At 59.4% G+C, this 14,561-nt stretch overlaps 1 protein-coding gene across 9 annotated transcripts in view; it reads left to right on the forward strand.

Moving 5' to 3' along the window:
• EPB41L1 (erythrocyte membrane protein band 4.1 like 1) overlaps window positions 1–14,561 on the forward strand; it is a 62,965-nt gene that overhangs the window by 21,552 nt on the left and 26,852 nt on the right. For all 9 annotated transcript variants that reach the window (XM_040608341.1, XM_040608340.1, XM_040608339.1 and 6 more), the window contains 5 exons: window positions 11,402–11,582; window positions 12,022–12,186; window positions 13,377–13,481; window positions 13,565–13,607; window positions 14,280–14,355. In XM_040608341.1, coding sequence (XP_040464275.1) covers window positions 11,421–11,582; window positions 12,022–12,186; window positions 13,377–13,481; window positions 13,565–13,607; window positions 14,280–14,355 — 551 coding nt within the window. In that variant the 5' untranslated portion in view covers window positions 11,402–11,420. The remainder of the gene's footprint in view (window positions 1–11,401; window positions 11,583–12,021; window positions 12,187–13,376; window positions 13,482–13,564; window positions 13,608–14,279; window positions 14,356–14,561) is intronic.

Below are 14,561 nucleotides of genomic sequence, written 5' to 3' on the forward strand. Positions count from 1 at the left end.
AGCCTGGCTGTCGTGTACCCTGTCGATGAAGAGCCACCATCCGTGTCTCATCATGGTGCTCAGCAGCTGCTTCAGCCCTGGGTTTGACTCCTTTTCCCCAGCTCAGCATCCCTCTGGAACTGCAGATCAGGTCAGTGGTTGCAGGGCACACCAGCTCAACAGCCCAAGCTTGCCAGGCTTGCCTGGGGCTGGAAGGCAACCACCTCTCCTGACAAAGGTGCCTGCAGTAGCCATCAAAGCCCTGCACTGATTTAAAGCCTGCTGAGAAGACAGGCTTGGTCCTGTCTTCAGGAAGGGACTGGTCCAGCCAGCCTCAGTGAGATCTTCTGTCCTCCATCACCGAGCAGGCTCTGGGCTGGACCAGTCACCTCCGCTGGAGCGGCGGGAGCTGCTGGGAGCAGTCTGTTGTGGTCAGTTGGTGGTGATCTCTGCAGCCAGCTGGTTCAAACCTCATTGGTCTTCCCTGCCTGAAGGCAGGAGCTGTGGCAGGGCTGGGTCCTGGTGCTGTGCGGTTGTGTGGTGGGCCAGCCTTGGTCCAGTGAGCAGGACAGTGCAGAAGAGCTCTGCTGGGCCAGTGTGAGGTCTGCTCACAGGCTGGGGCGAAGAGGGAATGCTCACACTATCCTTCATGTTCCTAGAGTGACCTACTTGAGCTCACACCATCCCGCTGGGCAGGAGAACGTCGTGCTGTGTTGGTCTGATGTTTCCTTTCCAAATGCTCCTGGCACGCGGGTGGGAGGGAGCAGGCCTGGAGGGGGGGTGATGGCAAAGGGGTGAGTTACGGGCAGCAGGCTGTGAGACCATGCCTGTATGCAATGCTGTGATTGCACATGTGATGCAAGGCTCATGGATGGATGGAGGGGTGATGTCTGCAAGCACTTCATGGTTGCAGGGAGAACTGGTTGAGGTGGATGGGTGAGCAGTAGAAGTGTCTCCCAGCACCCCAGTGCCCAGCTGCTTCTGCAGTAATAGAGCCCTGCTGCACAGGGTGCCTGTGGGGAGCAGCGCCTGTGCTCTCGTGCTTTAGTCCTGCCTGTTGTGTGCACGTCTAAGCACTTGCTGGGTGGAGGAGCCAAGTCATCGGGATCTGGAGGATGCCTTTGGTGTGAGGCAAGGGGGGAACTGCTTTACTGTTGATGGAAAACATCAGAAGATTGTGATTGTCTGGAAAAAGACTTGGATGCTAAAACATCCATCTGTGTGACTGATCTGAAGAACAGAGAGAAAATATTGGGACATGAGGAGGGAATGTAGAGGGAGGGCTTAAGACAACTGTGCGGGCATGAGGGGGTTAGAAAGCTGTGGTTACGCACCAGACGGCAAACCTCAGTGCTGTGATCACAAAGCCTTGCTCTCCCAGCTAACAAGGATCTGCAGGAGCCAGCCAGAGATGAGAAGTGAACCCCAAGTCCATCCAGCTGCAGGCAGCGACAGCATGTGGACTAGACCTTCATGGCACATCCAAGACCCTGGTGGCAATAGGAGGACTCAAATCCTTTTGGTTCGGACCCAGCAGCACTCAGTGCCCAGCTGCCCGTGCCTCTGCCAGCTGTTTTCTGCTCTTCCAGGGTTGAACAGAGAGGAGCTCCTGGGGCTGGTCCTGCAGGGACCTCCCTGGGCAGCGATCTCTGCCTTGGCTCAGTGGCACTGTAGACCTGTTGCTCTCTGAGGGTCTCCAGATGGCCTCTGGGAAGGGCCAAGGCTGGAGTCTGATGGACCTGAGAACGGGGTGGACGCAGGTCCTGCTGGTTGAATGGTGGCTACAGGTCGTTGCTGTCCCTGGGCTGAGTGAGCTACCACCGGTGTTGCCTTCTCCTCCGTGCAGGGCTGAGCTGCTGCCAGTGGCTCTCTGGGGCTGCTCCCATGGAGGGGTTGCTGTAGCCTGGGGACAGTGGGGAGCTGCAGAGCTTGATGTAGTGGAAAGGCAGAAGGAGCTCTGCCCTGGCTCCTCGGGACAAGGACAACCACAGCCCAAAACTACAGGGAGGGAGGTTTGATGAGATGCTGGAGAATACCTTTCTGATGTGATGAGGGTAAAGCCCTGGCCCAGGCGGTAGTGCAGGAGTTTCCACCACAGGAGACTATGAAAGGCTTGTGGGGCCGATTGGATAAAGCTGCTCCCTGCCTTGAGCCAGATGGGATTAAATGACCTCTTGAAGCATCATCTCCTGCTGGGGTGGAGGGCTGGTGCGGCCCCCTGGGGCTTGTGGAGGCGGTGTGGGGACCTGGAGGAGGGCTGCCAGGAGCGGGCTCGTGGGGGGCTGCGGGGACCAGGGCTCCCACGTCAGTCGCATCCAGAGCGTCACCTCTGTGAGTCAGCGTTTCGCTGCCGATGATTCACAGCAGCACTGCAAGACAGCCACGGGCTGGTGCAGGGCTAAAATTAATTGTCTGGAAGGAGAGCAGTGCAAGAGTAGGGAGAGAAGATGTTTTCTCTCATCTTATCAGCGTTTCCCAAGCCTGGCTGCGAGGTACACCAGCACCGAGATGGAGAGAGATTGTGCTCTGCCTGCAAAGGGAGCTCCACCGTTCAGTCCCCTCCCTGGCAGCAGCTGGGGCACAGAGTTTGGTGCCCTGGCACCTTGGCAAGCTGGTGGCTGCATCCAGCTATCATTGTCCTAACCTGAGAGCACAGTCCCCTGTTGGCTGGACCTCCTGGCGTGCTGCTTTGGTCACAGGCAGCTCCTGCCCTCCTGCGAGCCAGTGGGGAGGATGAGATGACCTCTCTCCTCCCCGTGCCTGCATGGGGACGCATCTCTGGTCCCTGCAAACCGCACTGCGGGGCTCCTTGCTGAGCAGGTGTTTCTGTAATTCAGGTTAAAAGTTGGGGTCACGTGCCTCCCACCAGGAAAAGGGACATCTGGCATAACTCTAAGTCCGTTGGGCTATTCTGAACCAACTCAAGGATAATGGACAAGTACTGTTGTTATGCTTCAAAAATATTTGGGTATCTTTCCAGGTCCTTTCTGGGCTCAGATACCCTCAGCCTGAGATGTAAATTGTCAGAACTGCCCACGGGTGTAATCCTTGCAGGAGGCTCGGCCCCATCCTTGATGCTGTAGCTCACAGCTGGGTTGGAGGCTGAAGTACTGCATCCTCAGTGCGCACGTGTCCAGGCCGGTGCTTTCCAGCCTCTCATTTCCTTCTGAAGGATTTTTGCAGACCAGGTGCCCTGCAGCAAGCTGGAGCCTGATGTCAGTGGTTTTTTTGGTTGTATTTTGCAAGTCATTGAGGATTTTTCCATTTGTCCCTGGTTTGGGTGTCTGTAGTGTCTGAGCACTCCAATGCCAAAGGACGGATTCTCCCCAGCTCTGCGGGGATGCAAATGCTGTTGCTTGCAAATATGTATTGAAGTGAGACTAGGGAAGTATTTTCTTAGCAAAGCAGAGTCAGAGCTGGGAAAGGAAGGTTGTGCAAGGCTGTGAACCTCTTGCCATCCATCTCCACTGAGGCACCTATTTGAAGGTTGTTTTCTGATGGGGGGGGTGTCTGGCTGCCCACGCCATGGACCTTCCCAGCGCAGCCGAACCCAGGTTCCTGGTTGCTATTTCTGGCTCCTGCTCAGCCCTGTGACTCCTTCAAGCTCCTTTGACACCTTGTTGGTCCTTTCACGTATCTGAAATGCTTCAGAGCATGGAAATTTCCAAGTTACTGTTTTCCCCACAGCAGCTGGAATCCAGCTATGCCGCACGTATATTTTAGGACTCGGATGTAGGGCGGACACTGCAGTGCTGGTCGCTGTGGGCACAGCTGGCGACCAGTGTCGTGGTGGCTCTGGGACTCAGACCTTCTGAAGTGATTGTGCATGGTGCATTTGACTGTGTGGTGATAACACTGCATTAATGTATATTATATATATGTTATGTATATGTTCTGAATATAAAACAGGCAGGGAAAGCAGCCTGGGCAGAGCTAATTGCTGCTGAAAGACAGACAGGGGATGGAAAAAGGATATTAAGCAGGAGGGAATCTGTTCCCAAGAACTGGCTGGCTGGTGTGCAGGCACTTCTCATGTCATGCTGCCATGAAGCCAGAGCAGTGCTGGGGGGAGGTGGCATCCCAGTGCCTGGAGGATGTGACCTGGTGGGGGAGCCGATGGGAGAGGAGAGGGGGGCCGGGGGCATGTGGGACTTGTGAAGGTGGGTGTGGGGCAGTGCCAGGGGCTGGGGCAGCTCTGCTTCTGCTCCACCAGGCTCGGTGGCATGGCGTGGCCTGTCCCCTCCCTGTCGCCTCTGTGGCAGGTGGGGAGGGCTGGGGGCCTCTTTCCTCCTTGCCCTTGAGGCTTACCCTGCGCAGCCAAGCCCCAGTCCAGTGAAGTGGGGTGCTCCCCCCAGTGTCTGCCTGCCAGAGCCCCAGATCCGGCCAGCACATCTCCTGGCAAGCTTTGCATCAGGTCGGGGTGTGCCTAGGGGCATCTCTGGGGACCCTGGACACTGGAGCACATTCCCAGGTAAACTGGAAAATGTGAGGACAGGCGGGAGCGAGCCCCTGGAGGCTTGCCTGGCAAGCGGGGCACCGCGCAGCCCCGCAGGACCAGGGGCATGGTGCAGCGTGTCCTGCCCTCGGGGGTGGTGGGAGGTGGCAGGACCCCGCTGTGGGCAGCACTAGCGGGGGTCTGGCTTGGGTTGGGGTGCACCACACAGTGCAGTTGCAGTCCTGGGGCAGGGCCAAGTACCTTCTCCTTGGCACCATTTTTTTTTTCTCCGCAGTAGCCCCAGATCTGCCCATGTGACCTGAGTCCCTGCTGTGTCCCACTGTCCCATGGTGTCCTCTGTGTGGAAGGTCAGAGCTGATGAAGGAAGCCTGTGTGCTGCTCCCCACCCTGCCGCGCCTCTGAGCAGACTTGCTTTTTCTTCTCCCCACCCTCTGTTATCCCTCTTCCGTCCCTTCTGGCCTGTAAAACATTTGTCTCTTATCTTTGATAATTGCCTGCAAGGCCTGAACATCTCCAAGGGCTCAGAACTATCCTTGCCTTGGAAAAAGCGAAAAAGCTCTTTCTCCTGTGCCTGGGCACCCGCAGGAGGTGTACATCCCTCTGGGCAGCAGCGTGGGGGGCGGATATCTCCCTGCACAGGGCAGGGTTCCTCCTCTTCTGCCCTCCTGCTCCTCGTTGGAGCTGCAGGTCTTCACCAGCAGATGGGCTGCTCCAGGGTTGCTCCTGCCCTGGCTGCAGGTGCTGCCCAGCAGAGTTGGCCTCGTCCAGTGGGTCAGTGCCCCCAGCCCAGCTTCTTAGTGGGATGTGGAACCCAGAGATGGACAGGGGGCCGTGCTGCCCGTGCTCTTGTTATTCAGTGTTATTTGGTGATGCTCTGGGGTTTCTTAGGGCCCTGATCCTGCTTCAGTCTCATCACTGGTGGGGATGTGGTTTGTGGCTGTACAGCCACAGGGATGCTGTTGTTCCCTTCTCCTGGACATAAGTTCCTCGTGGTTGGGAGAGGGTCAGATGGGGAGAGACACAGGTGCCTTTAGGCATTCAAAAGACATGAAACAGGCATCCTGTAAGCAGAGGATTGGGTTAAAACCCACAAATACTCTAATAACAGCCCCTCCAGCACTTGCTTCGGCCTGTGTGAACCTCCAAGGTGGGTGCTGAACTCCTTTTTGCTCGTGTGAGTACCAAGCTGGGCAGACGTGGCAGGGACAAGTGGTTCAGGTGGAGCGTTGGGAAGGCTGTCAGGCATGCCGTGCCTCCCTCCTGCCGGGCAGCGCTCCCCGGGGCCGGGGGGTCTGGCTGAGCTGGGGGCTGTGCACAACATGATAAATGGGTTTTTTCCCATCACGTGTCAGGTCCAACCTGAGGCATGGCTTGGGTCTCTGGTCTTTGTCTGCCGCTCTCTCTCCCTTTCCCCCTCCTTTTCCTGTCTGTTTTTCGCCTCCTCTCTCGGCTCCGGGCTGGCTCTTCCCCCTGCTCTGTCTCCTCCTCCTTGTTCATGCGGTGGCTCTGGACATGGAGGTTTTGCAGCTGTGGGTGCTCGGGGATGTGCCATGCGGTGGCTGCTCTGCCTGTCCCCCTGCCTGTGCACTGGGGCTTCCCTCGCCCACCGAAGGCAGGATCCGGCCTCTGCTGCAGCGGTGTCAGCGCTGCGCTTGGCGGCGCTTCGTGCTGTTGCGCTGCCGGGGTGCGAGGCACCTCTGTGGAGCGGTGCCAAGCCCCAGCGCTTGCTCTGTGGCGATGTCCCTCCTGGGGGCGGGGCAAGGAGCCACGTGCCCTGCAGGCAGGGATGTGCCGGGTGTCACGCTCTGCACTTCGGTGTGTACGGTGGCGATGAAAGAGCTTCTGTTCGGCTCTCGCTGCTGGTGCATCTCCAAGCTGACTCGTGCAAGTGGGGTGCTTGGGTACGTGTTTTGGAGGCAGTGCAGTGTTTGCTGCCCCAGGACCCATGTAAGGGATGGGGGGGGGGGGGGGGGGGGGGGAGGGTGATGCAGGGAAGTGCCGGATTAACTTGGGATGAAGACATGTAGTGGGTCCAGCTCCCTGCCAAGCAGCCAGTGCAGGAGCTAAGCTCTCCTTCCCTGCCGGTGTGTGCATGGGGAAGGATCCTGGCAGGACTGCAGCCTGTGCCAGCTCTCTGGTGCCTGGCCTGCGATGAGTCAGGTGTTTGCAAGCCAGGGGGGCGGATGGGACTGGCACCAGCATCCACGTGGGACCCTCCCACCATGCCAAGGGGCTGCGGTGCGGGCACAGAGCTCCTGGCGAGGGGGGAGCCCAGCAGTGGGATGGGAAGGCAGCCCAGTTCCCAGCTCGGCTGCGGCTGCGGTACACATCAATCACTGTGCGGGGGTGTTGGGGCTGGGGAAGAGACAGCTCTGCAGAAAGCGCTGCCTCGGACGCGGCAGCAGCCTGGCAGCAGTGAGCTGCGCTGGAGGCATGGGAAGCTGGCACCAAGGTAGGGCTGGCACCGCCACAGGAAAGGCAGTTACGCGGGATGCTCTGCGGTGCGGCAGACTGCCCATGGAATGCTCTGGACTTTAGCCAGCAGCGGGTGCCCAGCATGGGGAGCACCATCCTGGGTGGGATGTGGGTTCTGGAGCTCGGGTGAGGGGAACAGGGCACTTTTCCAGCTGGGGAACGGTTCGAGGCAGTGCACATCTCTGCCCCGGCCAGTGCAATGTGAGGAGCAGTGTGCAGTCTCCAGGAGCTGGGGACACCCTGTGTTTCTGATGCCTTCCTCCCCCCACCCCCCTCACCATAAACAGGGCAGCTCATATGTTTTTTTGGCCTTGCTGCAGAACAGCGCAGGATTGCTCTCCGGGCTGCCTGCTGCACTGCGGAGCGGTTTGGGGATTTGCATGTCCCCCGGTGCCAGGGGGTGAGGACTGGGTGGCAGCGGGGCTTAGGGGCGCCGCATGTTGCTGGGGCTTTGGGGACGGCTCTCCCTGTTCACTTTGTATGTGTCCCTGGAGGATACCCAGGACTCCCTGCTGGGACTCCTCTGTGTTTCAAGGATGGCTGGAAGGCACTGCTTGTGGTGCCTGTGCACTCATCCTGCCCATCCCTTGCCAGCTCAGCCTCTGCCCCATGGCAGGGGTGCTGGGTGCTGCGGCCCTGGTGAGCTCCTCCATTGTTCTTGGGGGCTGGCAAGTACCTGGACCCCCTGCCCAGTGTCACGCAGCCACTGTCACCTGCCTGTGCCCCGCTTGCTCCCCATCTCCGGCTCTCTCCACGGCAGCTGCCTGTCCTGCAGTATGGTGGTGGGCTTCGCTGCCAGGATCAGCCACCCTCGGACCCTCAGCAGCTGCCGAGCACAGTGGCAAGGGAGGAGGGTGCTTCGTTGCTACCCAGCTCTGTGCACCCCAGTTGCACTGGAGCTCGTGGAGACCTGTTTGGGCACTCAGCATGGGCTGTGGACAGAGACGCGCCTGCCCGTGTCCGTGATGCTTCAGAAGCGCAGGGAGCAACGGGGGAAAGCAGAGCCCAGGCGAGAAGGGGGGATGCTCAGCGTTGAAAACAGCCCAGCAATAGGGAGTGAATGGGCAGCGGGAAGGGGAAAGCAAGCTTGGGCGAAACCCTGTTTGCAGGTGGCAGGGAAGGAAAGGCTCTGGGGGGAGCGCTGTGAGGCTGGAGCCAGGATGTGCTGGGGAAGTGCGGGGGCAGAGCGTCTGGGAAAGCCGTGAATCCACACTCCAACTTGAAAGGGGAGAAGAGGAAAACACCAAGGGAGGGAGGAGCAGGCAGGGAGATGATGGGTGGAGATTGTTGGCGTGACAAGCAGGTCTACTTGTGATCCTGCTAAGGCTTTTTTTGCAGTCACCGTTCCCACGCGCCTGTTTTGGTAGCCCGGAGCTCCTGCTGGCTCCAGCCGTTTCTCCTGGTGGTTGCCCTGCGGAGGTGCCCCCAGCCCGGTTTGGGTCTGGCTGCAGCAGAAGCGAGCCAGCCCTTGCTATAAACCAGGCTTGTGCTTCACTCTGGGCACCAGGGGCTGCAGGTGCAGAGGAGCCCCCCTGGCCAGCGCCCTGCTGGGGAAGGCTCCGGGCACCTCTGCCACCACTGCCCGGGCAGCTGCCGGCCTCGGCGCCGGAGCTCGCAGGGAACGTGTGTGAGCAAGGCCAGTGCTGGGGAAGGGCTGCGGTGGCCCGGGTAGGCTGCCTGCCCTGCAGGATTGAGTCCTGCCCCTGCTGTGGTTAATAACAGAAACGAATCAGATTATTTGGGACAGCATTTCCACTGGTCTTGGTCAAGTTTGCTGCAGCTGTGGTCTCAACCTCTGCTAAAGATTTGTGATGGGAAATATGTCAGTTAAACTGTCCCTTTGGCAGCATGCTGGCACCCATGTCCTTTTTCAACCCATGGCCCCCCACCTCGGGGTCTCTGTAGGGGCTGTCCTGTGAGGTGGGGCAGCAGAAGCTGCATTTTGCATCCAGAAAGTGCCGCGTGACCAGCTTCATGCTGTCTGAAAGCGTGCTTTCTGCCTTTAAATCAGGGGTGATTCCTGCTTTAAGGCAGGGATGCTCCCACATAAGCATCTTCTGCTTTTGAAGCTCTTGAGAGCTACAGGAAAGTCAATCCCTGGTGTGCGGTGGGGCCAAGTTGTGCTGGGTCCGGGGAAAAGGGGCAGTGGCCAGGATCCCAAAGCAGGGTGGCAGGAGAAGCCAGGCCACAATGGGAGCAAGGGAGATGGTCCCTGGGGGCTTGCCAGGCCCCTTTGCCAGGGCTCTGCCACCTCTGCATCATGCTGTCAATCAGCTTCAGCTGGACGTTTAGGGTCCCTGCATTGGGCTCCTTGCCCACTGTCAGAAGGTTTGAGCTGGAGCTTAATATGCAAAACTAGGGCTGTCTGGGAAGGGCGGGATGAATTCCCAGCTTGCTACCCTTAAACAGCCCCCATAATTTCCTCAGGGATCAGTGTTTGCTGGTGCAGGGAAAAAATAGTTTGGAAGAATGCTTAGAAACCTCAAGTAAAAAATGCAGCAGTTTTGGCCCAAAGTGATGGTTGTCATTTCAGAGGTTTCACATCGATTAAAAAATTCACACGCTGAGAACCAAATGGAAGTGGTTGAGAATGATCGACGCAGGGACTGGAGCTGGGAGCTGGCAACTGCTTGAATTTGCAGTGGAAAAACAGCAGCCCCGTTTGCAGAAAAAATAAACTGCTGGTGACCTTTGAAATCTTCTCAGGCTCTTGGCCAGGCACTGATGTCTGTTAGGAGAAGCTGAGCTGATGTTTCTCAGGGGCTGGTGGCAGGTTGTCCTGCCTGTTCTGGCCAGGAGAGCACGGCCCTGGGGCAGGGGGTGAAGTCCTGGTTCTTCTGGTGTGAACCAAGTCCCTCCGCGGCGGCTGCATGGCCAGCACAGCCACCACGGCCGCAGCAGCTCCGGGGCAGGCTGAGCCCGGCTGTGGGAGCACAGGCTGACCAGTGCCACCCCCTTGCCTCCTGTCTGTCCCTTCCCGCCCGCCCTGGGAGCCTGTTTTAGCAGTCTTTCTGGGTAAAGTTTCACATCTCCCCATTGGGCTGAGGGCACCTGAAAGGCAGAAGTGGGACAAGAGCTACAGTGTGAGATGTTCTCTTTGTAGTCAGTAAGTTTGTGGGTGGCAGCAAAAGTTGCCTTTCCCTGCCTGACTTAGATCATGGTCTTGGCTGGAGTCTTGCTCTCCCATACCTGCTAGAGCAGCATTTAGGTAGTTGGGACTTACAGGAGGTGATGGTGGTGGGATGTCATGTCACCAAGTAACTCCTCGAGCCCCAGGGTGGCAGAGTTTGTGACCTGGAGCTGTTCTGAGACCTCATCCCTGTATTAATGCTGCTGGGCCTGGGGCAAAGCCTGGGGTTTGGCAGCTCAGGGAGGAGCTGGCTCCCTGCCTGTGCCATGTGGGCTGTCATTCCAGAAACAGGGACCAGAAATACCCCATATGGGCTTCCACACTCCAAAAAAGTGCAGTTTCTCTGGTGTTGCAGGCACTACTCAGGGCCGCTCCTGTGGCTGCTGTGTGGGCAAGGTGGGTGATGTGACCTTGGACAGATGTTGCTGGTTGAGCCAGCTCATCCAGTCACAGCCCTCAGGCACGCTGGTGGCGGTGATCCCAGCTGGTCCTGCACAGCTGGACATGGTCTGGGGGGCTGGTGGGGCCTGAGCAGCCCGAGTGGCAGATGGGTGACGGTCACAAAGGGCGCTTGATGACCTGCATGCACATGGACCATCCCAGGAGCCGTCACCAGCCCCACGCTGTATTTGCATAAAAGTTTCAAAAACTTAAAGGTTGCAGGAAACATGTTTCTGAGCACCCCAGCACGGAAAGTGCCTTCCCCTCCCCTGTGCCTGGCCCCAAGTTTATTTTTGCATCTTGCATGGGACAAGCAGCTGGAGCCAGAGGCAGGTTTTGTCCCACCACCACACAGGGTCCGGCCACGCCAGCCGTGGGAACCCAGTGTGCTGCTGCTGCTGGGAAGTCCAGAGGGGAAAAAACCCCCAGCCATCCCGGATGCAATATGTGGAGTCGTTCGTGTCTGCAATTTCCTGTCTCAGTGCAGCCTTTACCTTGACTCACAGCCCGTTTTTTCCTCCCAGGATCAGCCCTCCCATTCGTGAGAAATACTAGTGAAGGTACCGAAGACCCCAGGGCTGGGGGGAGCAGGGGGTTATGGCCAGCCCCACTCCCTGCTGTGAGTGCAGAGTTGGGGCGTGACGATGGGGGGTCCCTGCCACTGGTGTCCTTCCCCACACCACTGGCTCTTCTTCTCTGGCTCAACTAAGTACGAAATCCTGATGTCCTGTGCTGCTGCCACCGGCCGTTTGCAAAGCCAGCTCTGGGCACGGAGGGGGAGCGGGCGCCTGGCAGCAGGGCAGGGCTGGGCAGGTCCCCTGCCCCTGTGGCCAGGGCATCCCGGGCTGCCTTGCCAGCATCCTCCATCCCTGCATGCCTGGGTGACACCTCCTGTCTCTCCTTGTGGTTGGCGGGGGCAGAGCGAGGTGACCAGCGGCCATGACCACAGAGACGGGCCCCGGTTTGGAGGTGAAGAACGCGCAGGAGGAGGCTCCGCAGCAGCAGCTGGAGGCGGCCGCGCAGGGCCCCACCGCCGCAGCCAGCCCCGCCGAGGGCAATGAGAAGCCCGGGGCACAGCCCGATGCCCGAAACATGGAGCCGGTGAGTGGGTGACAGCTGGGTGCTGTGAAATGTGGCAGAGAGGAGGGCGCAGCGGAGGAAGGGAACGTGCCACCGCTCTCTACTGCCCATCGCCATGTCCTTGCTGCAGCGTGGGGGCTGCAGGGAGCCCAGTGGGGTGGGCACCTCCCCTGTGCTGTCAGCCCTGGGGGAGCATCCCGGAGGGGATGAGGGTGGGCTCTGCCGGCTGTCCCAGCTTCCTGCACAGGTCCCTGCAGGCAGGGCGGGCAGAAGGAGCAGCGTGGCAGCCTCAAGCACTGACTATGCTGGAAATGGCACTGCTGCGGCTGCTGGCCGGGGCAGGGGGTCGTCAGCCCCCGTCAGCTGCCCTCTTCTGCCTGCTCTTGGAGGGCTTTCCCTATCTGTCTGCCTGTCCATCCTGGCAGTGGTGCCAGTAACCCTGCGCGTCTCCCTTCTCCAGGGAACAGAGATGGAGGAGAAGGACTACAGCGAGACTGATGGGCTCTCTGACAAAACAACCCCCAGCAAGACCCAGAAGTCACCCCAGAAAACCACCAAGAAAGTGAAGAGTGCCCTCTGCAGAGTGACTCTGCTCGATGCCTCCGAGTATGAATGTGAGGTGGAGGTGAGTCCCAGCTTCAGGGGGCTGCATGGGCACCAAGGAGGGGGACGTGTCTCAGCCCAGGGACCCTGCCCAGCCCAGCGAGTCCCCGATGTCAGGGCTCTTCCAAGGACAGCTTTGTAGCACCTCTCTCCTAGGGGAAAGGATCCACATAAATAGCTGTTTAAGTTGAAATTGCAGAATAAGGAAAAAATCTGGACAGACATGTGTGTGCATGTGTTGGCGGAAAGAGGCTGACACACATGGAACCTTACGGCTGTCCCAGGCAGGTTTGTGTCCATCCTCTCTGTGTTCGTGTTCCCAAGGCTTGCTGTCCTTCCCCATAAAGCCAGCAGGTCAGGGACCGCACGGCGAGGTGTGTCAGAGCCTGGCAGCGGGAGCCCCTGGTTGCAGCTGGGGGCAGTGAGCTGCAGGGGCTGTGCCACTTGGTGCCCTGGGCTGCCGTCCCTGGGGCGCATGATGAGGGTGCTGTGGTAAATGGATGCCTTGGAGAGGGGAGATGGGAGCTGCTGGGCTGGGAGGCTGTAAACAGGGGAGAAACACACGGGGGAGGGGTTGTTCTTCCATCTGCATGAGCCAGTCTGAGCCTTACTGCCACCAGTAACGAAGGGAAATGCAAGGGTACTCAAAGGACCGGATAATGAGGGTGCCCTCCATCCCTGCCCATGGCATGGGCTCTTCGTGGCTCTTTTTTGTCACACCATGCTTTGGGACCCAGCCGCCACCACGAGGAGGGTGTTGGGAAGGAGCTTGTCCCACAGGCAGCACCGGCTGCCACAAACTCTGGGGCATATTTGTCCCAGCTTCCTGCTCTGAAGCAGAGGCGCCTGGGCTGGCTGGACGCCTCGCTGGTTCAGCATCACTGTCTCCTGGTGTGATGAGGGATGTGCTGGGTGGGCACTGGGTCTCCCTGGTCCGTGGGACCTGCTGTCTGCACTGCACCGGCTCAGCTTGACCGTGTCCCATCCCCGCAGCCCCAGGACCACCTGGGTGTCCCCAGAATGGTGCTGCCGGGTGAGAGGGCTGCTTTTAAAGGCAGCCCAGCACGTGTCAGCGGTCACCTGCAGAGCTAGAGCTGCCCTGACCCTCCCCAGTGCTGCCTGCCTGCACCCAGTGGGTGCTGCCTGTGCCTGCTGGGTCTGCAGGAGCACAAGGGAGTCAGCTCACCATCAGCCTCTCCGTGTCTCCAACAGAAGCATGCCCGAGGGCAGGTCCTCTTTGATATGGTGTGCGAGCACCTCAACCTCCTGGAGAAGGACTACTTTGGACTCACCTTCTGTGACTCAGACAGCCAGAAGGTGAGCATGGGGGGTCCCTCTGTGGCCGCTGCTGCCGCCATGGTGGGGGGGGGCCCCCCTGACCTGCTGTCCCCTCGTTGCAGAACTGGCTGGACCCCTCCAAGGAGATCAAGAAGCAGATCCGCAGTAAGTGCCTGGGAAGGGTCCATCCTCCCCAGCCCTGGGGTGTCCCGGGGCCCCTGGGTGGCTCAGTTGTGACTGTCCTCTGGCAGGACCCTCCCCACCTGCCCTGGAGGGGACCTTTGGCAGCTGCCCTGAGGACCCGGATGCTGTTGCTCGTTTGGCTGCCTGTTACCCACCTCTCCTCTTAGTTGTGACAGGTGTTGGGGAGCAAAGGACCCCGTCTATGCCACTGGAGAGCTGGCTGAGACCTGGTCTCTTTCTGGGTGCCATCCCCACCTGCCCTGCACAGGGAGGACGGGAATGGGGGACAAGAGCGGGGGGCTTGCTGGGACAGGTCCTGGGGTTCCTTTGCCCGTGATGTTGCCTTGCTGCGGTGGCAGAAGGGCTGTTGCCCAAGGTCTCACCTTCTGGGGCATATGAGGCTTTTGCTGTGACATTGGTAGTCCCACTGAGCTGATGGCTCCTGAAGTTGTGATGCTTTTCTCTCCCTAGCTGTTTGGGGAGGATTAACCAAGTTGTGCTGGTGTCTTGAGGGCTGTTCTGGAGCCCCCTTGTCCCTGCCCTGTGCCAGGCCTGGGGGGAGTAGTTGGGACCCTTAGTGGATGTCGGGATGCTCCTGCACACCTGTGTGCAGCCAGCATGGATGCTGCCCTTACTGCTCTCTCCCCTCCCTAGGCGGGCCCTGGAACTTCGCCTTCACCGTGAAGTTTTACCCTCCAGACCCTGCCCAGCTCACGGAGGACATCACAAGGTGAGAACCATCCCTGCATGGGCACAGCTGGGGGCAGCTCCCAGGGGACCATCTGGGAGCGTGTGGAGGGACAGAGCTCAGGCAGGATGTGGGTGGCTGGGGGATGTCTGGGAGCTTGCTGCCCTGCCGAAATCATGCAGAGCGGGCTGGGAAGGTGGCTGTGGGAGGTGGCAGTCCCCACGGGGAGCATTACAAGGTGGGGTGCG

Source organism: Falco naumanni, chromosome 10 (assembly GCF_017639655.2).
Source record: "Falco naumanni isolate bFalNau1 chromosome 10, bFalNau1.pat, whole genome shotgun sequence".
Classification (NCBI taxonomy): domain Eukaryota; kingdom Metazoa; phylum Chordata; class Aves; order Falconiformes; family Falconidae; genus Falco; species Falco naumanni.